The following is a 23,636-nucleotide window of genomic DNA, read 5'->3' as shown; positions in this document are numbered from 1 at the left end:
ATTTTTTAATTTGAATGTTTATACATCTATATATATATATATATACACACAGGCTTCCATTCCATAAAGATATTTTTAAGCTGCCCCAGTCAGAGTTCTGGAATGTCAGCACAGTCGACCCATATATGTATAAAATTTCAAAGACATTGATATCAACTCAATATGGTTGCCTCCAAAGCCTTGAATAAAATAGTCCTTTTATAATAGTACCAGTAAAAGTAAACCAACATACTTTGTCCATATTTTACCTTCAGATGGAGAAGTGTTCAAAATTGTGATTTACAAATTAGTTTTATTTAGATTAGATTAAACTGATTAGGTTTAAAAATATACTACCATTCAAATGTTTGGGGTTGTTTTTGAAAAAAAGTCTCTGCTCATCAAGGCTGCATATTTGTTCAAAAACACTTTGAAATATCATTACAGCTTGAAGTAACTCCTATACATTTAACAAAACAAATATACTGCAGTTCAATGTAAAGCTGCATTTTCAGAATCATTACTCCTGTCTTGACTGTCACATTATCCTTCTGAAATAATAATTTGCTGCTCAATAAACACTTATTATCAATGATGAAAACCGGTTGTGCTGTTTAATAGTTTTATGGAAATCAGTCATTACTTTTTTCCTAGATTCTTTGATGAATAGAATGTTGAAAAGAACAGCATTTATTTGAAACCGAAATCCCAAGTAACATTATTAATGCCTTTAATGTTGTAGTAGACATAGCTGTTTCAGCTGGCTTTCATATAGAACATAAGCATCTCAGGAATTTTCTGTAATCTGTAATTTAAGGTGACTGGTTGTATGTTCAGAACCTGATTTACTGTGCTACAAAATAGCACTCATCTACCGACAGAGACAGACACATACATATTTATTAAAAAAAAAAAATGCATAGGCTATAATATCCTATAAGTGGGTTTCCATAAGGAAGGAAACCAGCAGCACCCATCCCCCATTGAGCCATGCAGCCTACATTCCGCTCTGCACGAGGCTCAAAGCAGGAGCTTCCGCTCGTTGTTGTTAGGGGCGCTCGCGAGCCGCTGCCTGAAGCTTTCAGGCCGCTCTCGACTAGAGATAGCCTCACTCCTGATGGGAGGGGGACGTGAGAGGGAAAAGGAACTAGCTGCGCTGCCCTTTGTTTCTAGATTTGCCCAAGAGTACGGCGAAGAGGCCGGCGAGAATCTCGACTGTAAGTCACGCTCTAAACGCGTCACAGTGTTTGTAGAACACATGACTTTTAAACTGATACATTTTGTGCCGTTATAGAACGCGCGTGTGATGTTTGTTTGGCGGGCTTGCTGTGCTCGGATCAGTCCGACATTACACCGCCGCAGAAGCGGCAGAATGAATGAAGAAGTTTGGGGAATGTAACTCGAGCGGGGGACCGGGGTCAAGCGTACGGGAGGCGGCTAGGATCAATCATCTTAAAAGAGACGCTCGCGGTGTTTACCTCTGACTCCGAGCTTTATAATTCGAGTTATTGGGTTTTAAAACACACACGGACACGGAGAAGCACAGCATGGCCGACTGTAATCACATAACGTACACACAACAGGCTTCTTTGCCGTTCTTTGTCTTTCCTTTAGGGTATTTGTGTTTTTTAAACTGATTTAAATAGTTTAAATAACGTTTAAACTCTCCGCCAACACAAGCTGTGGGGTATAAAGACATATCGGGAATGTTTTAGCCGTTTTTACAGTCATTTTGTGTTATGTCTTTGGCTTTAATTGAGCTGTAATTTAATGTTTCTCTTGTTCCCTAACGTTAGTTGGATCACGTCCTTAAAAACCATAACCATAATGGCTAGCTTTATCGTAATTTTATATACATTTCACAGATTACCTGCAGCATTATACCGTGATTTATTATCGTGTTAGAAATGGGCTTTAATGATTGTGGGATATTGTTGGCTAATGTTTAGCTGTACAATGTTAGCCGGCTGCTAATTCACGTTAGCATTGAAAAAAACAGACATTGGCGTTTATTTTATCACTGCTCATTAAAACACTTATTTAATATAATATTGTTTTATACCATAACTAGTTATAGGTGTTTGTAAATATGTGGTTATGTTTGTAAATCATTTCGCAAACAGCTTGTTAACCGGCATGTGCATTTTCAGGTAGTAATTACAACTATACAATTTTTTATTTTTTATTAATTAGAATTTACTTTAAGCTGTTTCATGAATGAAAAACCACATATGTTTGTGACATATGGTTAGAAAGTTGCTAAGAGCCAGTATAAGATGGAAGTTGCATTGTGTAAGGTCACCGGGGCTAGTTGTCACAATGTTTGCTCCAGTGAATATTTCTCAGGGTGAATTTGTTTGTGACTGTGTTTATTTTTCTTTTTTTCTTTATTAAACAAAACTGAACATTTCCATTGTTATTGGCCGGGAAAAATATAACGTTCATTCACCCATGTGACAACTTGCCCCAGCGGTCTAGCATGTTGTCACAAGTAAGCCATGACATTCTTTATTAAAGACTATCAGCAAAATTGAAAACTATATATATCTTGATTTAAAATCTCATATACAGGAGGGTCCTGGCCAAGATAGGCAACACATTTAGATATATTAACATTTGACTGGTATCTTAAAGGCAAACTAAAATACAATCTGATTTAAAAAAACACCCCATGGGGTCTTCACTGGAATATTTTAATGTAGTCAGTGACATGCATTAAGGCACAGATTAATTAACCCACTTTTATGCCTCAATTTAAGGGCTGTGCTTTTATAGTTCTAATTGGATTCATTCTGAGATTTATGAAATGCAGTTCAGATATGTTTTTACATCTGTACAGAAACTGAGCTTTTAAAGAATTAGGGTGAGAGCAGACATATTAGTGTTGTGTTTTTAGTGTGGTAAATATATAAATGAGTGTGAGCCTGAGAATATTTTTTGTTCCTTGTATTCTCATCATTATTATTATCAGCTGAAATTGTTAAATATATTTGAGTATTTAAATAAATATTACATATATAAACAAAAAATTACTGGGTATATTTTAGAGCCCTATGAAATCAGTTTTTTTTTTTTTTTTTCTTTTTTTTTCTCAACTCCTTTTTAATAGTTCAATAATAAATGCATACATAAGATCATGAAACATAAATTTTCACATCAATTTATTAAAAGATTAATAAAAATTAGTCCTACGTGTTTAGGGACCTATGAAATTGTATTTTTTTTCTTACCAAATTCTGTGTTTTAGCATGTATAATTATTTGAATGCATAAAACAACTTTTATTTATTTGATTTTTCTTAAAGTAGCCTCATTCATTTTTTTTCCTCAGAAATTCTGTGTTGTGTATTTACATTTTTCTGGTTATCAAATGAAGGCATAAAACATTAATTTCATTTGTCTTTTAATTATTGAAAATGAAGCAGACTTTATTCTCTGGCAAACAAATGAGATTTACTATTAAAATTAAAACATGGAAGAAATGTTTTGTGATTGTTCCTTAAAAATTTAGTTTCTTTTAGTAAAAGTAATAGGCGCAATGTCTTCAAATCAAACTGGACTGCTATTTTGATGCTGGGTTGCCATGAATACCATTACAGTTCTGTGTATGTGATATAAGGCAAGTTTTACTCAAATCAAAGGGTCAAATGCTCATGAAGTGACTCTCAGAGCAGTTGATGTTGTTGTGGAGATGTTGTTGATGTGTTTGTCCTCATTTAGTGAGATGGCAGATGCTGAAATCACCACGAGCTTTGCGCACACTTCAGTATATGTGTAGAAAATGAAAAACCATGCACCATTCATTAACAGACGAAAAGAACATGCAGGATTCATATTTAAATATCCTTTTGTGGCTTAATATGTACAGATACTAGTTCATATCATGATTTGATTTGTGTAATCACAACCTACTTTTAATTAATTCAGAATTTGACAAACTCCGTGACATTCTGCATTAAACTGTGAATTTGATTTTTATGACTGGATTCTGTCAGTGTTTTCCCATATCGCCTAAATCATAGGGCCCTATGTATCTTGTTCATCAAGGCTGCCAGATTCAAATTAGTTTTATTTTCTATTACAGGCTTTCTGAAAACACATACAGATCGCTCTCTTTCTGCCTCTCTCTTCTTCCGGCTCTGCTGAGAGATGTCCACCCCTGACCCACCTATGGGCGGGACCCCTCGGCCGGGCCCTTCCCCAGGCCCTGGGCCGTCTCCAGGGGCCATGTTAGGGCCTAGTCCTGGACCCTCACCTGGCTCTGCTCATGGCATGATGGGCCCCAGCCCTGGGCCCCCCTCCTCAGGACACCCGCTACCTCCACAGGGTCCCTCAGGTTACCCCCAGGACAACATGCACCAGATGCACAAGGTACTGCCAGAATTGATCAGCATGTGTCTGATTTATTTGTGGTTCTGTGCCATGTTTTGTTTCTGCTGTTTGGATGGTTTCTTTGAGTCATTCTTTATTTGGTATTGTTTTGAAGCCCATGGAAGGCATGCATGAGAAAGGCATTCCTGAAGATCAGCGCTACGCTCAAATGAAGAGTATGGGCATGAGACAGGGTGGCCACAGTGGCATGGGACCTCCACCCAGTCCTATGGACCAACACTCTCAAGGTATCTGTCTGTCTGGTGCCCGAGCCTTTTTTTTTTTCTCTCTCTCTCTGACTGCCGATCTATAACTCTTTCTGATGCTCTGTCACTTTTTCTGTCTCTCTATCTTTGTTTCTGTTGCTCTGTCTGTGGCTGTGTCTCTATTGCTTTGTCAATCTGTCTTTCTGTTGTTTGCCGGTCTGTTTCTTTGCATTAGTCTGTTGCTGTTTTTGGTTCGATCGATCTCATTCTGTGTGGATTTTTCTGCCTGTTTCTTTGAATCTGTCGGTTGCTCTATAACTCTTTTTGTTCTGTTTTGCACTCATTTTCTAGTGCTCTTTTTGTATCCGTCTGTTGCTTGCACTCTTTGGCTGCGTCCACATGAAGCCAGAGCCTTCCCTATCCAATTATTTTTTCCCCTCGTCTCAAGAAATATCTGCGATAACATGAAACCACAAAACGATGTAGTATACATGCCAGCCCAGTATGTGGTGCTGTAATTCTGTCTCCGAAGACTTGGACTATGCGCATAAACCCCGTGCACGGTATACAAACAAACATGGAGCAATACATTATTAATCTGTGTTAATGTTAGTTAATAAAAAGACAATCGTTCATGTTTTGGTTGCTGTTACATGACGTAGCAGTGTCTGAGGGGCGAGACGTTTGATGATGTCAAGTTTCAGAAAGTATATGGGTTCGCTGTCCTTCTTGCTATGATATTTGCACGTGTGAAATCTAAGATATACAGATGTTTTGTGAGCTCCGTGTCTGTTATATAGAGAACTGAATGGTTGCGCTCACTACTAAACTGTTTAGGCTTAGAATGAGTTAGTGTTGTCATGGCACCAAAATTTCAATATTCGGTAACGATACCAGTGAAAATCCACAGGTCTCTGTACCAATTTCGGTACCAAAGCAAAACACAAAAATGTGCACAAAAAAAAAAAAAAAGTTTTATCTCTAAAAATAAAACCAATGCCATTCTTTATATTTATTTACAAAAGTTTTTCTACAAGTCATAAAATTATTTAAAAAAAAAATTGAGCTGTATGCGTCAAGAACCAGGTTCTTAAAGAAACCTGGTTACGTGACATTTTCATTTTTTGAGTACAGAAATGATGGGTTAACAAGGGTTACCCTTTTGAAACCGAAAAACCCACAGCTGTTGGAAACCACAAAGTCATGACAGAAAGAGAAACTAATATAAAAGTAGTATGTGTTTAACGAGTTGAAAGCAAGTTTGTTGTTGTTTGTCTTGTAATTGTTGTGCACATTTTACTGGTACAACTTGTGAATTTTAATTTTTATTCATAAAATTAGACCTTGTTTGTTAAATTTGGAATACTATTAATCTTTGGCATTTTTCTAAATTTTCTTCTGAAAATGTCAAAATCAAATGGTCTATGTTTTTTTCTAGGTTACCCCTCTCCTCTGGGTGGTTCTGAACATGCCCCCAGTCCGGTACCTGCTAACGGCCCTCCGTCTGGTCCCATGATGCCCTCTGGTCCTGGTGCCATGGAGGCCGGTGACCCGCAGGTCATGGGTCAGCAGAACCGGAGCGGAGGTGTTGCTGGTTCGGGACCCAGCGGAGGACCTCCAAATGCAGGTGGGCCTGGTGTCACTGGCGGACCCACTCCTTTTAACCAAAACCAGCTTCACCAACTGCGCGCACAGATCATGGCCTATAAGATGCTGGCACGCGGGCAAGCTCTACCTGACCACCTCCAGGTGGCCGTGCAGGGAAAACGGCCCATGCCAGGCATGCAGCCGGGGATGCCCAACATGCCCCCTGCCTCAGGACCACCTGGAGCCGGACCACCTGGACCAGGAGGCCCTGGACCGGGGGGACCCAACTACAACAGACCACAAGGTGAGGCGATATCTCGTGTTAAATTCAGCTCTCTAAAATGCTGAAATAAGCACCATATGAAATTAGATGACATGAAGTGTGTTTTACGATCCTTTTTTATTGCATTATTTTCTGAAAGAATTTCCTGCACATTAATGACATATATATTAAATCAATATTTCTCAGTACTAAATATTCAGTTACAATAAAAAAAAAAAAGCTTCATCAAATATTGTAGTATAGTATTTTAAATTTCAACCTTTCAAACTTTAAAAAATCTCCTAAATGGTCTTTTAAAATAATTTATATTAATAAAAATAACTGTGTGTGTTACAGGAATGGCCGGACCAAACATGCCTCTTCCAGGACCTTCTGGTGTTCCTCCAGGCATGCAGGGACAACCGACTAATGGACCACCTAAATCCTGGCCTGAAGGTCAGTAAATTGTAAAAACGATCCACAATCACTTACAATTATCAATTCAATATTCAATAATGCCTTATTGCATTCTGCAAAGAGACACTCATATCTCAGAGTCACGTGTTAACCACGTCTTGGTAATCCCAGGGCCAATGGTGAATGCTGCTGCCCCTGCAAGTGCCCCACAGAAGCTGATACCTCCTCAGCCCACGGGCCGCCCGTCTCCAGCACCACCTTCGGTTCCTCCCGCCGCTTCACCTGTCATGCCCCCTCAGACCCAGTCTCCAGGACAGCCAACCCAGCCGCCCATGGTGCTTCATCAGAAACAGAACCGCATCACACCCATCCAGAAACCCCGGGGTCTGGACCCAGTGGAGGTCCTTCAGGAGAGAGAGTACAGGTGAGATGAAGAAAAGAAAGGGCAACTATTCATGTTTGAGTAAACACATTCTGGAAACCTTTTAACTGCAAGCCTTTTAACTGGTTTTACCAACATTTGATGTGGCTGTTCCCATCTGTCAGGTTACAGGCTCGTATTGCTCATCGTATTCAGGAGCTGGAGAACCTTCCAGGTTCTCTGGCTGGAGACTTGAGGACCAAAGCCAACATCGAGCTCAAGGCACTTAGGCTCCTGAACTTTCAGAGACAGGTATGACTTGTATCTGCTCATTACAAAGAAAAGTTGACTTTCCTTTTTTGCAGAGCTTACAAACTGCAATTGTGTTATCATTATCACCCAGTTCAAAGTCCATTTTATTCACGCAGCACAAGTACTGATGTTTTTTTTCACCCCCTTTTGTCTTGAAATTCTTGAATTTTTGTCAGATAACATATATCTTGCTGGGAATTCGAATGCAAAATGCTCTGGGTAGTGGTTGTGATTGACTTCAGCCCTGTTCCGCTACATTATAGTGGTGTTTGACCAGTGTTGTTCTTCTCAACGCAGCTCCGCCAGGAGGTCGTAGTGTGTATGAGGCGTGACACAGCCCTGGAGACAGCGCTGAACGGCAAGGCCTACAAGCGCAGCAAGAGACAGTCCCTGCGTGAGGCTCGCATCACAGAGAAACTGGAGAAACAGCAGAAGATCGAGCAGGAGCGCAAGCGCCGTCAGAAACATCAGGTAACGCACCGTTCTAGCTGCTTTTTTTCACACTTTTTAAGCTGATTCACAAATAACTGAAGATTGTTTTCTTATCTTGTTCGTAGGAGTATCTCAACAGCATCCTTCAGCATGCAAAGGACTTCAAGGAATATCACCGCTCCATCACGGCGAAGATCCAGAAGGTGACCAAAGCCGTAGCCACGTACCACGCCAACACTGAGAGAGAGCAGAAGAAGGAGAATGAGCGTATCGAGAAGGAGAGAATGAGAAGGCTGATGGTGAGATGCACAGACTTGTTCTTTAAATAAAGACCAGTTTAAACTGGTAGAGTTTCTGAGCAGATGACTTAAAAGCATCTTTTGCGTGCGTTTCTTCAAGGCTGAAGATGAAGAGGGCTACAGGAAGCTGATCGATCAGAAGAAGGACAAACGTCTGGCTTACTTGCTACAGCAGACGGACGAGTATGTGGCCAACCTCACAGAGCTGGTCAGAGCTCACAAAGCTGTCCAGGCCCTCAAAGACAAGAAGAAGAAGAAGAAAAAGAAGGTGATGAGATTCACTGGATTGGAAAGATTCTCCATAATGGAGTCTAAGTCGAGTTGTCCTCGGGTGTTTATCTTCCTCTCTGCTTTCCTCCTCACAGAAGCCGGAGAACGTTGAGGGTGGAGCTCCTGCTTTGGGTCCAGATGGAGAGGTGAGATCTTAAAGTATATTTGAACTTCTTCATAGTTCCTAGATCTATGCACATTCGCTCCACAGGAACTAGGAATGAATTTAGCTCCAGGAGCTAAAACGGCTCTATAGGCACTACCAGTGATGTAAGTGTACACTGATTGGACAAACACATACAAAACACTGGCTACCCGACGTTTTGAAAAAGCCATGCAAACATATTTACTCCACGAACATGGAAACCAGCGATGACAGTATTTACCTGTTGTCTGCAGCATTCTGTTCTTTTCTCAGCCTTGATGATATGTAACACAGCAAGTGGTCATAGGAGGTTTAGTCAGATGTTCATGCCTGTTTCAGTTCCATCTCTGTTATCACAAAACCAATGACACAACAAAAATGGCTGATATTGTGGCATCCTCCATTCACCAGTTTTTGAGGTTTGTAAATGGCGTGAATGTAGATGAGAAAACCAGGGAAATGGCTAGAGGGGGAAATTGGTTCTCATATATATGTGTGTGTGTGTGTGTGTGTATGTATGTGTATATATATATATATATATTTATTATATCATTTGCGCTAATGTAGCTTTTGTTTTTTGTAATGGAGTTCTGAGTATAATTCTGATTTAATTGCAACAATTTTTGAAATATCTCATAACCAATTGCAGATATTGTCTTGGACATGGTGGAATTTTATTTAAACATCACTGTTAAGTGTTGCATATTATTATCTCAAGGCTTCAACTTGAAATATCAGAATTGTAAATTTTAGTGCATGAAATTATAGTGATTTTATTTATTTTTTTATATAGTTTTGTTAAGCTTTATACTTTTTCTATTTGCTAGATACTTGCCTGCAAGTAACAGTGATGCGTAATTTGTAAGATTATGTAATTGAAAATCATGGACCCTTATTAGCCGCAAACGGAGGTAATTAATCTAAGACAGCTATGTTTTTGTCTCCTATTGTAGCCGCTGGATGAGACCAGTCAAATGAGTGACCTCCCGGTGAAGGTGATTCACGTGGACAGTGGGAAGATCCTCACTGGGATGGATGCTCCTAGAGCTGGCCAACTGGATACCTGGCTGGAGATGAATCCTGGGTGAGTGAGACACTTCAGGGATCTCGTTCTTTCAGAATATATGAGTGCTGTTCCTCAGTACTGGTGTGTCTTTATTGAAAAGGATAGGAGAAGCATATCATAAACGCTTAGCATGCATTTATTATTTACATATATCTAAAGCAGCATGTTTAAAAATGAATATGAAAATGTATAAATGTAATTTTGTTCAATGTCTGTAGATACGCGGTGGCCCCGCGGTCTGATAGTGAAGACAGCGGCTCGGAGGAGGAAGAGGTGTGGTTGTTCTTCAGCTCTCACATCTGTATTTCTGTTCAGTCTCTTGAGCACTGTGCTTTCTGCAAGGGTTTTACATGCACTTGAAGAGAAAGATCTCTTGTTTGTGTGTTCACGGCCTTGATGTCCGAATCTAGGCTAGGGCATCATCGGAATAAGATTAATGTCTAGTTTATCATGTGATGCTACTTTCATGACATGATACACATGTCTTAATGCACTAATAGTGTACAGTACAGTAGACTGATATTAAAAAGCTACTTTAACCATTCATGATTTGATGTTACGCCCACATAAAGATGTAAAATGTGTATTAATTGAACCGTATAGTGTAACTCAAGATCTTTATATTTCATTTCATTAATGTACTATTGTATTTATTGTTTGTAAAGGAGGAGGAGGAGGAGGAACAGCCTCAGTCGTCTCAGGCCCCAACAGAGGAGAAGAAGATCATTACAGATCCAGACAGTGAGGATGTGTCCGAGGTGGACGCCCGTCACATCATTGAGTACGTTACTGGTTTAGAGCTGTGCTTTTTTCCGACATCCAGATGGGATTATATTGTCCTGTCCCATGCTCCTTTTGGATTTCTGTTCTGTCATGGTAATACCCATGATGTCTTAAACAGGCATGCCAAGCAGGATGTGGACGATGAATACGGTAATGCAGCGTTCGTGAGAGGCCTGCAGTCGTACTACGCTGTGGCTCACCAAGTCACAGAGAAAGTGGACAGACAGTCAAGCCTGCTAATAAATGGACAGCTCAAACAGTACCAGGTACAGACCAGACAAACTGCAAATACACCTCAAAGTCTTTAGTGAGCTGATCAGATTTGATAAATGGCATGCTGTTATTGCATCTGTCTCGTCTGCAGATCAAAGGTCTGGAGTGGCTGGTGTCTCTGTATAATAATAACTTAAATGGCATTCTGGCTGATGAAATGGGTTTAGGAAAAACCATCCAGACCATTGCACTCATCACCTACCTCATGGAGTACAAACGCCTCAACGGACCCTTCCTCATCATCGTCCCCCTCTCGTGAGTCACTCTTCACTCTCTCTACAATAGAGCTGCACCACACTGAAAAACTGACATTGTGGTATTTCATCTTTCCACGATTTATATATTTCTTTACATTTTATTAGATGATTTTAAAAAGCTATAAATGGAAAGAATCATTCTACAATGCATTCTACATTCTACTGCAGATAAAATTATATTTATTATATATATATATAGAAAATTTTGGGGTGTTTACACATAAGGTATACTCTGTACAAGAACCAACTCAACCCTATTTTGGTAACCAAAAGTATACAAAAAATACAAAATAAATTTGTTCTGATTTATATTTTTTAAAAAAAGTGTTAGGAAATGTATTTTAATATTACTGTTATACTATAAAAAAGGGACAAAAGTGAGTTTATAAGAAATTATGGTACATCTATAAAATTACAAAGTTTTTACATTTTAAACTTGTCATTTCCAAACTTTTATTCCAGCAGATTGTTTATTTACATGTGCAGTTAATGATGGGGTGTTTCAGATTGTCTTTGTTAATTTACTGTACACAGAAACACTATCTTGATCTTCAAGCGTGCAGATGAACATTGTGCCATACTTCACTCTGAAACCCACAGTGCTTTTTTTTTAAGTCGGAGCCTTCATGGTTTAATGAGCCATATTTCCATTTTTTTTTTTTTTTTGGATACTTATTATGCAGCCCTACTCTACAGTGTAGAAATGTTGTTTGTATATCTTTATCTATGCCTAAACCGCCATCATTTTGTATTATTGATCTATTGCATTTGGTTATATTTCAAACATATAATTACAGTGATATGTATTTATGAGGATTTGTTTTCCTAACAGGACTCTGTCGAACTGGGTGTACGAGTTTGATAAGTGGGCTCCATCTGTGGTGAAAGTTTCGTATAAGGTGATTACTCGATTAAACGATGCAGTGAACAGTGTGTTGAAATGATGTCAGAAAACAGTTTTGAGCAATTTTCTATCTCATTTTCTTTGGTTGTTTTCATCTCAGGGCTCTCCCGCTGCTCGCCGCGCTTTTCTTCCCATCTTGCGCAGCGGCAAGTTCAACGTGCTGGTCACCACTTATGAGTACATCATCAAAGACAAGCAAGTGCTGGCCAAGGTACAAACCTAAAATTAGTGAGGCTTCTCTAGCTTCAATGCACATCTGTTTTTACACAGATTATTGCTGTAGTTATCACGGTGTCAGTTATTGCGATTTTCAAGAGTGAGTTCTGCATTTGTGTGTGGATGCCATTTCCCCCAAACCTTGCAGTGTATGTGGCTGCTGGTCCTCTTAACAGCATGAAAAACAAAAATTTCATGCAAATTCTGATGGGATTATATATAGCCTAGAAAGTATCCATCAAGCGTTTTCTTTATAGTCACTAATCTGTCAATCTTAGTTCATTGTGATCTCACAAAACTCTTTACATTTGCACAATGAATCTCTTATTTACATAGTGTCTACACTTGAGATGATATGGAAGCGTGCTAGACACAAACCTGCGTTTTGAGCATTAAATCAAGGACGGTATGCTTCTGATTGGCCACCCTCTGGCTGGGCCTGAACTTGCCAGTTGTTGAACTATCATCAATCATCATGACAAGTTATTAATTTTTTTTTAACAAGCTTTTTTGTCTGGGAACCGCTTGCTCCGTTTCTGACGCTCCTCTCTCTTTCAGATCCGCTGGAAGTACATGATAGTGGACGAAGGCCACCGTATGAAGAATCACCACTGCAAACTGACTCAGGTGTTGAACACACACTACCTGGCGCCCCGGCGTCTGCTGCTCACTGGCACGCCGCTGCAGAACAAGCTCCCCGAACTGTGGGCGCTGCTCAACTTCCTGCTGCCCACCATCTTCAAGAGCTGCAGCACCTTCGAGCAGTGGTTCAATGCTCCGTTCGCCATGACCGGAGAGAAGGTATGAAAACTTTTAGTAGCTGTACTAGTACATTTAGACAGGATACAGTGAGTTGAATTTCTGTTTGTGTTGTCTAGCTCTATAAACGTACAATGTTAAAACTACTTCCTGTCGTGCTCTAAAGGTGGACCTGAACGAAGAAGAGACCATTCTGATCATCCGTCGTCTGCACAAAGTGCTCCGGCCCTTCCTGCTCAGGAGACTCAAGAAAGAAGTGGAGGCCCAACTGCCCGAGAAGGTTTGCTTGAAACGGTTCAGCCCAAAAAAAGATAGATTCAATTTGTGTGTTTGTTCTGACATAGCTTAACTCTTTCCCTGTCATTGACGGGTTATCTTGTCTTTTAGAAGATAGCGCTTCCCCGCCAAAGACCAGTTTTTACGGCTTTTCGTGTTTTCACTGTTATACACTCAGGGGCGCTATTACACCTCTTCTGAACGAGCACAAATCCTCCCAAACAAAAACACGTGAACAGGACGGAGAAAACGAGCGATCTCTTATGTAAACAAATGCTTACTAAAAATAATGCGATCATCAGCTATGTAAATGAAAACTGCATAATATTATGGAGGAAGTGTTGATGCAGGAAGTGGTGTAACTGTGTAAGCTTTGGAAGTGTTGTTGGAAGCTATTTACTGGATTCATTTATTTGATAATCATAGTTTTTGATAAAAATGTGATTTTATCACCTTTTTGCTCAAAACTATGCATTTTTATTATAACCTACCTATATTCAAGATCTGATTATAATAAAAAGAAAGCTTTAAGCTAGAATAAAACAAATATTCATACAACAGTAATATACTGGAGGCCATCAAATTTTTGTTAAAATCATAAAAATCGCTGGCAATCTTTTTTCAGAAATGCTGGTGGTGGGGAAAGAGTTTAAGGGTGTTTTAAAAAAAATATATTTTTTACTTTTCCTACCATTTCAATCAAAGGAAGTATCAAGTAGTACTATTTAATAAATACAAGAAAAAATATTCTTGGATATGTGCAATATTCAATGCATACTTTCCGCAGTTTTAATTAACATTAAAGAGCATGTAAACATTGTTTTGTTTATATGCATCAATTAAGAAATACATAGAAATAAACAGCAACTTTTATCTACATGCTCTACTGTTCACTAGCTTAGGCTGCATTTATTCGATCACATTTAAAACACATTATTTATTACACATTTTACTATCTGATCCTGAAGAAACCATTGTAATATGTTGATTTGCTGCTCAAGAAACATTGTGCTGCAGGATTTTTATTTCTTCTGCGTTCTTTAAAAGGTTTGTGTAACAATGTAGAAGTCTGTGCTGTTACTAATTACACTGATAAAAATGTATTGACCCCAAACATGTAAACAGGACTGTGTCATTTTAGTGAAACCTTTTGATACATGTAAATTGCCACATGGAGACTTAAAACAACAAAGTCGTTTACGAATTGATTTGCTGCGTAAATGACATCACACTTTATCATCTGCTCTTTTTACATTGAAAAGTGACTGTTTTCTTGTGTTCAGGTGGAATATGTGATCAAGTGCGACATGTCGGCTCTACAGAGAGTGCTGTACAGACACATGCAGGCTAAAGGAGTGCTGCTCACCGATGGCTCGGAGAAAGACAAGAAGGTGAGAAGACATGACTCCCATCAAGAATGTGTGAGTGTTTCTGATTCTCTAATATAATAACATCTTCATGTTTGATACAGGGTAAAGGCGGCACCAAGACTCTGATGAACACTATTATGCAGCTGAGGAAGATTTGCAATCACCCTTACATGTTCCAGCAAATTGAGGTGATCATTTGTTTCACACAGTCCTCATAGAAGATCATTTATATTCTGTGCATTTATCTGCTAGGTTTATGGCACCTCATTTGATGTTTTTCCATTTGCAGGAATCTTTCTCTGAGCACTTGGGCTTCACCGGAGGCATTGTTCAGGGGTACGTAGAGCACTAAAATGTCGATGTATTCTCGTTGATTTTCTCTCTGATCGTGTACTGTTTGGCTCTCTTCAGACCTGATTTGTACCGTGCCTCTGGTAAGTTTGAACTGCTGGACCGTATCCTGCCGAAGCTCCGTGCCACCAACCACAAAGTGCTTCTCTTCTGTCAGATGACCACGCTCATGACCATCATGGAGGACTACTTCGCCTACCGTAACTTCAAATACCTGCGCTTGGACGGTGAGTCACTTCAACCAGAATGAACCGTTTGAGGAAGTCCTGGGAAACTACTGTATGACTTTCTCTGCTGTTTGTTATTTGAAAATTTCAAATGTATGAATCGCTGACTGTTTAATCGTGCTAGCAGCGTCCTTTTGTCTTTGCAGGAACCACTAAGGCTGAGGATCGTGGCATGCTGCTGAAGAACTTTAATGATCCGTCCTTTCAGTACTTTATCTTCTTGCTGAGTACCAGAGCAGGAGGTCTGGGGTTGAACCTGCAGTCCGCTGACACTGTCATCATCTTTGACAGCGACTGGAACCCTCACCAGGTACAATACTGTCCCTTTAAATACAGTGGCATTTAACTAATAGGGGTAACTCTTGATGTGGTCATTATTTGTTCACAAATCCCGCTCACTCTATTGTAGACCGATTGGTTACAGTTTACATAAAAGTATATAATAGAATCATTAATGAAGACATTTTGGAATAGGTTTATTCATAGGTCAGAATCATTGTGGAATAGAATTTTTAGAAGCGTTTGATTTGTATCACTCTGCAATAGAATCTTTAGAATTCATTAATTGGCGAATTGAGTCTTTAGTATAGAATCATTGTGGAATCGAATCTTTAGAATCGTTTTAAATGATGTCACTGTACAATAGAATCTTTAGAATCATTATAGAATAGATATATATATAATTTGGAAGTCATTTTGTAATGCATTAATTATGTAACTGAATCTTTAGTGTTAGAATCATTTGAATAGCGTCATTAAAGAATAGAGTCTTTATATCACTGTTGAATAATGTATAATTGAATACCTTTTTATGAACAGTGTGGCTCATTTGTTAATTGTTGTTTATTGATAATGCATTGTTCATTTAGCAACTTGAAATGTTTTAACTGGATTAGTGTTTGTAGAAATGAGCTACTCTAAATTCTGAAAATATTTTAAATGCTGAGAATTGGCAAATAACAATTCTTTAAAGGTTACACCTTATTGTAAAATGTTACGATGTAAGCTTTAGTACAATAGAGTCTGAGTAAAACCAAATGTAATACATTTGTCTAGAGAATCTTTAGAGTTTCTGTAGAATAGAATGTGTAACAATTTCAGTAATATTATCTCTGTGATCGTCATGATTCTTTTGGATTTTATACAATATCTCTTGCTGGTTTTATTTCTTGACAATATTTTCTTCTTTCTTGTCTGTCATAGGATCTGCAGGCCCAGGATCGCGCCCATCGTATCGGGCAGCAGAACGAGGTGCGTGTGCTGCGTCTGTGCACCGTGAACAGCGTGGAGGAGAAGATCCTTGCCGCTGCCAAATACAAGCTGAACGTGGACCAGAAAGTCATCCAGGCCGGTATGTTCGACCAGAAGTCGTCCAGCCACGAGCGCAGGGCTTTCCTGCAGGCCATCCTGGAGCACGAAGAGCAGGATGAGGTACAGACACCCGTTTATGATCGACAATTTCAGTGTCCTGTCAACAACCTCCGTTCTCTGTAATTAAAATTCACTCGCTTTTGTTTTCTTTTTTGTTTCAGGAGGAAGATGAAGTGCCAGATGACGAGACTGTTAACCAGATGATCGCTAGAAGCGAGGAAGAGTTCGATCACTTCATGGTCAGCAGCCCTGCTTGTTTCAATTGAATTACATTGACACTCTTTGTTCTGACTCCTGATTTTCCTTTTCCTTTCGTCCAGCGCATGGATCTCGACCGCCGTCGCGAAGAGGCACGCAACCCGAAACGCAAACCCCGGCTGATGGAGGAGGATGAGCTGCCCACCTGGATCATGAAGGACGACGCCGAGGTGGAAAGGCTCACCTGCGAAGAAGAAGAGGAGAAGATGTTCGGCCGTGGCTCCCGTCAAAGAAAAGAAGTGGACTACAGCGACTCTCTCACAGAGAAACAGTGGCTGAAGGTGAATGAGGAATCACATCTGCACTGTATCGAACCTTTGCTTATATAAAGGAAGGTGTATTGACGTACTTTACTGCTTCTCAGGCCATCGAGGAAGGCACCCTTGATGAGATTGAAGAAGAGGTGCGCTACAAGAAAACGACCCGGAAGAGGAGGCGCGACCGTGACCTCGACCTTCCAGGCCCGGCCACGCCCAGCTCCAGTGGGCGGAGCAGAGATAAAGATGACGACAGTAAGAAACAGAAGAAACGAGGTCGTCCTCCTGCTGAGAAGCTCTCTCCCAATCCTCCCTCACTCACCAAGAAGATGAAGAAGATTGTGGACGCAGTCATCAAATACAAGGATGGGTGAGTCACTTCAGTCAACTTCTCTAGCCCCTTATCTTATATTATGGGCCAATTTGACCTACACTGATTTTTGAGCTGTAGGAAATGCTGGGTAACCTATGAATTTATTTTTTTTTTTGGTACATTTTTCTGCATGAACATGCATGTAACTTTTTGACACACTAATGTGAAAAGTTTCTATTACTTATAAAGGCTATTACAGTTAGTGTAGAAATATACGCTGCATTAAAGATTTACACTTTTATTAGTTTGTGAATGTTAACTTTGCTGGGAGGCAAACCCATGAATTCTGTACTGTTTCATATGCCGAAAAGTGTCTTATTCTGTTCAAAATGGTGAACATTGTTATTTATTTATTGATTGACAGTCTAGTATATTGATATTTTATGCTTTATTTAATATAGATAAACATGCTTTTTTCAAGAGTTGTGCTTTTTGTTGTTGTTGTATTTTTTACAGCAATGGAAGACAGCTGAGTGAGGTGTTTGTTCAACTGCCGTCACGTAAAGAGCTGCCAGAATATTACGAACTCATTCGCAAGCCTGTGGACTTCAGGAAGATCAAGGTTTGCCCATTTCCTTGTATTTTTAAGCGATTCATTTGCAAATGCTTTGACTGATTTACCAACTCCAATTGAAATACAGTAAATATGCACACTAATCGTAATAATAATAATATTTAAGGTGTAACTCGGAGCTGTTAGTAGCCCTTTTTATGAACAATTTTACTCCGATTGCAATGCTGGTTTTTATCATTTAGCAATTTAAGTTATCTATATTATGAGTACCTGGTAATTCATAATATATTAGTAAATAATCTTGCCCTCTGTTTTGTGCAGGAACGCATTAAGAGTCATAAGTACCGCACTCTGAATGACCTGGAGAAAGACGTCATGCTGCTCTGTCAGAACGCTCAGACCTTCAACCTGGAGGGATCACTGGTAATATTTGCTCTATTAATATTTAATCTTATTAGTTTTTATAATCTAGATTGTTGTTATATATAAAATGCTTAAGTAGAAAGTGCATTTGAATATTTTAATAGCTTTTAGTGGTAATAACATTAGTGCGTTACAGAGTTGGAGTACTTCATTTGTAATGTGATCTTTCAGATCTACGAGGACTCGATCGTGCTGCAGTCCGTGTTCACCAGCGTGCGGCAGAAGATCGAGAAAGAGGAAGAGAGTGAGGGAGAAGAGAGCGAGGAGGAAGAGGACGAGGCAGATGAAGGATCGGAGTCTGAATGTGAGTATTAAAGGTCCCATGACATGAATTATTTCCTTTTCTTTAAATGCTTTTTAATGTGTCCTTAGGTGTATTTACATTGTTAGTATGATTTTTACATTTAAAATTTAGAAATAAAAAGCATTTTTATATCCTGATATTAACGAATCGTGGAAGTGTGGATTATATAATTTTTTTTTCGATCTTTCCCCATCACATGAAAGGCTGCAGTGATGAGCATTGAGTAGACAGAGTCTGTTTATCGCGTGGATGCAGTGATCTCGTCATTATTGCAACACGTTTTCTCACAAAATGCTTTCACCACAGCTAACAGCAAACACATGAATACAGTAAGAGCTCCGTTGTGCAGCATAACAGCGTCATTCATTGTAACGGCAGTTTGGGCAAGTGTGCAGATATACTCGCGATGTGTAACAGCTCCGGAAAAAAGCGAGCGTTCTTTGATCGCTCTCTGTAGTTAAATCACAATTTAAATAACAGATTTGTTTCATGCTACTAAGAGAAACAACGTGAAGTTGATCGTTTAGTCACTGGCTTGATTCACTGATGCATAAACAGTATTAAACGATTTAGAAAGAAAGTCTGTGTGAACTTGAATGATTAGCTACCCATCAGAAATCACTGATCACAGATCAGGCATTAATGAACACTGTTACTCACTGTTTGTGGCGGTGCTGTCGAATCCATATCATAAAAGTCTGTTTGTAACGCCTGTCGCCTGTGCTGACATTACGACTGAATTATATGTAAATTTTTGGGCGGGCAAAGCAGAGAAAGGGGAGGTAACAATTCTCGTTACAACGTCACAACGAGGAGATTCAAGATCAGCCCGTTTGAGCTTCCATTTTCTCAAAGGCAGAGAAAGATAGAAAAATCTCAATTTACACTGATTCCAATTTCTAGAAACTTGGGGACCATATACAGGCTAGGGGAACTCATATTAATGTTAAAAAACCACAGAAAGTGAAATTTTCATGTCATAGGACATTTAAAAGATGAATGTAATGAAAATATCTTGTACAGTGCAACTATTATCCAAGCAGAGTCTTTTGCATGTGCAACACATAGTTTAAATCCATGATTAACATGTGTCTGTGTGTTTTTAGCTCGTTCAGTGAAGGTGAAGATCAAGCTGAGCCGAAAGGAAAAGGTGGAGAGAGGCAAGGGAAGACGGCGAACCGGACGCAGTTGGCGCCCTAAACCTGTCATTAGTGATGAAGAAAGTGAGGAGGACCAGGAAGAGGTACTAATGAATGATTGATTAAAATGGAACTTAAAGGAGAAGTACACCAAAAAAGAAACTGGTTAAAACACAGCCTTCAATCATGTGTGCTAATTTGAAAAAAAAAAAAAAAAGGTGTCCTTGTTACAGTCTATAATAGTGCTGCAACGACATGTCGACGTCATCGATTACGTCGCGTCACACTGTTTGTTTACATCTCACGTAATGGCATACTGGGAATGGAGACAGTCGCATTTTAACACAAAAACAGAGACCACTGTTATCAAAAGTATGGGAACACTTTAAACAGAGGACAAATAAAATGGCCCTTTGTTCCCTGTGTTTCGGTTTAACTGGTTACCGTGTGATCTGGTGACCAACTTCCTGGATATTCTTGCGCTAGCGGCATTATGAAGAGTTGAGATGTTTTTAATTCGATGCGGTGCGGACACACCTGGAAAAAATGAGCGCGTCGCGACCGCGTAGCTTCCATTATGAGCGCGCTTATCGCGCGCCTAGAATTGGAAATAACGAACTTGAGCGAGCAAAAGACGTGATATTTGAACGGTCCATTAAAAGACAGCGCGCCGCGAGACAACAGTCACAAACCACCGAGCTACCCCGAATCAGCTCCAGATCTCTGGAAACCACGCTAAACCATAGCAGAACCCGGACTACATTTTATGGTTTGTGATGCTAAAGAACATTTCATGACGTCTCAGACTACTGTAAATTTATGGCTACTGTGGTTTAATTATAAACGCTATCATAAACTCATATTTACCATAGTAAAATCATTTTCTTTGCCTCTATTATTTTATACTGTAAAAACTTCAACCACATTGGTTGAAAATGAATAAAGGTTGAAATATTATATTGTACTTATAGAAGTTGTGCTTATATTTTTTTGTAAAGTTATCCAAAGGATTCATTAGCTAATTAAAAAAAGAACATTAGATTAGATTATTTATTGTAATAAAAATAATCGTTAGATTAGTCGACAGAAAAAATAATCGTTAGTTGCAGCTCTAGTCTATAATTATACGTTTAAGTACTGAGTAATATTAATTAACTACATGTACATATGATTTGGATTAGAGCTCGGCTTAGAGCTACTTGTGCATAATTAATTGTTATTATAATAGTAAGTACATGTAACCTGTGTGTCATAGTGTATCAAGTCTAATTTTTTTTTTAAATGTCTAAGTCACATTTTAGGTGTAATGTTGAAGTGTATCATTGAATTTACAATCTGCAATGACGTGGAAAAGTGGATATCAGGCATAAAATAGTGACTTGGAGAATTGAACAAGTAGTTGTAACCTGGCTCAGAATAAGATATGAATCATGTCTTTGTGGCAGTTTTTTCTGATCCTTAAGGGGTAATACAAGACTACATCACCTTACAGTAGGAAACAAGATGCTATTTTAAATTGCACACATTTTTTGAAAAACTGTTTTTGGATGCAGGGTGGTGCTATTTACACTCATGTTGTTGCTCCTTTATGCGAATTCTTTCTCTAATGTTTTTGTATAGGAGCGTTCGGCTAGTGGCAGCGAGGAAGATTAAACATTCTTCAGGACCAATCACTTCTGCTGAAGATACGTCATTTGACCAAGAGATCCGACAGATGCCCTGTTCATGAAGGGCCTAGTTTTACCCTAGAACAGAACATTTTTAGACCGAGAGGACATGTTTACGAAAACGATTAAATGAGAAAATCACACTATAAAATGCAGAAGAAAGCCCTTCCATTTGCATATTTAAGCAGATGATCTTCTTTTATGTATAGCAAGACAGTTTAAGGATTGAGCATTTTGTTTCTTTCCATGTTTTTTTTTTTTTATGATTTATTTTCAAGGACGTGACATAAGATGAACAGATATCTGACAGACTGACTCACAGTGGACCAGTAAGAGCGGATCATGCTTCAATGTCCTCTTATTGTTTTTAGCCGTGTGAACGTCCCCCCTTCAACCCCCCGCCCCCCAACACCACAGAATGCATGTTGTTTGTGGAAAACGCAGCCAGTTATTTCTCTTTCCGTTTTTCTCTCAGTTTAAATTAAGATTGCAAAGAGGATTAAGGTACTTCCTTCTTATAGACTTGGGAGAAATGGGGGAGACTAGGGTGTAGGATTCTGTACTGTGTCAGTGTCACTGGATTTCCAAAATGCACAATAAAGGCATCTCTGAAAGACACTGTTTCTATTATTTATGTACACAAGTAGAAACTTCAGGTTGAGTACAGATTGATAATGTTTATAATGACAATGAATTTGACTAACTTAACTTTAGGGGACTTTGATGTTGCAAAAATACACAAACCTACATACAGCAGATTTAGTGTTCTGTATGTGTTCTGGATTTGAATAGTTAACTCAAAAATTTACATTTGTTAAAAATTGACCCCACCCAAGATGATTTTAAGATGAGTTTGTTTCTTCATTGGAACAGATTTGGAGAAATGTTAGTATTACATCACTTACTCCCCAATGGGTGCCCAGAATGAGTGTCCGAACACGTTATTCACACGACTCAAGTACATTAATTCATGTCTAATAAAATGGAATGCTGTGTGTTTTCATTTTAAAGCATCACTTTTGGCTAAAATACCAGTCCATAAACAAGAAAGCTTCCTCCAGTAAAAAAAAAAAAGGTGTTTTGTCAAAGTTGGAAACTGCTCTGTTTGTTGACCACATATTGCAAAGGATCGAAGTGCATCCAGAAAAGCAAACACTGAATTGTTGGTTCAGTGAACCAACAAAAGTTTGCAAATATTCAAAAATTTCCTAACTTTGCAAGTCTAGGAATTCCTAACAAGTTTTTTTGATCCGTTTCCGAAAGTGGCTTTTCTTTTTCCCACCCAGTAGAACATTAGTGGAAATGTTGACCTCGGTTCACTACAAAATATATTTAATATTGTCCTTTATTAAATATAAATATTTAATATTTTTTATATTATTCTCATACATGTTTCTGCATTGTTCTAAGAATAAATACCTAAACTCTAACATAAATAACTGAAAAATAATCTTTTTATGATTGTAGCTCCAGTCATAAAAAGATTATTTTTCAGCATATATATATATATATATATATATGAGAATAACATGCCAATTATATTAAGCTCACAAAATATAGATTTTTTATTTATTAGGACCAAAGAGTCCATTTTGAATGGATGGATTTTTAAATATAAAAGCTACAGTAAAAGTAATACAATAATTGAGTGGATGAACAAAATAGGACACATCCTATAGTTAGGAAAGTTCTCTTCATCTGTTGCTCCTATTATCTGTGGAGTGCCTCAAGGATCTATTTTAGGGCCACTTCTTTTTAATGTATATATGAAACCTTTGGGAGACATTATTAGGAGACATAATGTTTCATTTATATGCTAATGATTCCCAGTTGTACATGCCAATGAAAGCTGGCGATAGCATTGAAACCTTATTGGCCTGCCTTGGGGACATCAAGAAATGGCTGTCCAATAGCTTTCTTCAACTAAATGAAGATATAACGGAAGTAATCGTCTTTGGCCCCCTAAGGTTAAGAAGTGGTCTCATAAATGAGCTTGTCAAGCATTTCTCCTCAGTCTCCTCCCATGTCAGGAACCTTGGTGTCATTCTGGAGAAAGTCATTCATGCTTTTGTCGCCTCCCACCTTGACTACTGTAATACATTATATTTGGGTCTTCCTCAGACATCCTTTGCACGCTTACAGATGCTACACAATGCTGCTACAAGGCTGTTGACCAGGGCAAAGAAAACAGATCCATTACACCAATTT

General features: G+C 38.8%; 1 protein-coding gene across 2 annotated transcripts; it reads left to right on the top strand.

Annotated features, from left to right (window-relative positions):
* The first annotated feature begins 1,008 nt into the window (after positions 1-1,008).
* Positions 1,009-22,046, top strand: LOC127952416 (transcription activator BRG1). Of its 2 annotated transcripts, XM_052550835.1 has the most exons (34): positions 1,009-1,196; positions 4,063-4,349; positions 4,465-4,597; positions 5,994-6,446; positions 6,762-6,860; positions 6,993-7,245; positions 7,368-7,494; positions 7,792-7,965; positions 8,052-8,225; positions 8,326-8,493; positions 8,591-8,641; positions 9,594-9,724; positions 9,925-9,979; positions 10,372-10,487; positions 10,608-10,755; positions 10,854-11,017; positions 11,852-11,918; positions 12,024-12,134; positions 12,698-12,940; positions 13,065-13,178; positions 14,458-14,565; positions 14,646-14,732; positions 14,834-14,880; positions 14,956-15,122; positions 15,269-15,432; positions 16,326-16,553; positions 16,655-16,732; positions 16,814-17,032; positions 17,116-17,378; positions 17,838-17,943; positions 18,217-18,318; positions 18,490-18,622; positions 19,729-19,865; positions 21,382-22,046. In XM_052550835.1, exons 2-34 carry the CDS (start codon positions 4,128-4,130, stop codon positions 21,412-21,414), a joined length of 4,875 nt encoding a protein of 1,624 aa, XP_052406795.1. In that variant the 5' UTR covers positions 1,009-1,196; positions 4,063-4,127; the 3' UTR covers positions 21,415-22,046. The 2 variants fall into 2 exon arrangements, with proteins under 2 accessions (XP_052406795.1, XP_052406796.1); XM_052550836.1 differs by lacking the exons at positions 1,009-1,196; positions 4,063-4,349; positions 4,465-4,597; ... (13 more) ...; positions 11,852-11,918; positions 12,024-12,134 and adding an exon at positions 12,493-12,621.
* Positions 22,047-23,636: the final 1,590 nt, after the last annotated feature.

Source organism: Carassius gibelio, chromosome B3 (genome assembly GCF_023724105.1).
Source record: "Carassius gibelio isolate Cgi1373 ecotype wild population from Czech Republic chromosome B3, carGib1.2-hapl.c, whole genome shotgun sequence".
NCBI classification, from domain to species: Eukaryota; Metazoa; Chordata; class Actinopteri; order Cypriniformes; family Cyprinidae; genus Carassius; species Carassius gibelio.
The sequence above is the reverse complement of the archived record's forward strand: the minus strand, read 5'-3'. Positions and strand labels throughout refer to the sequence as shown.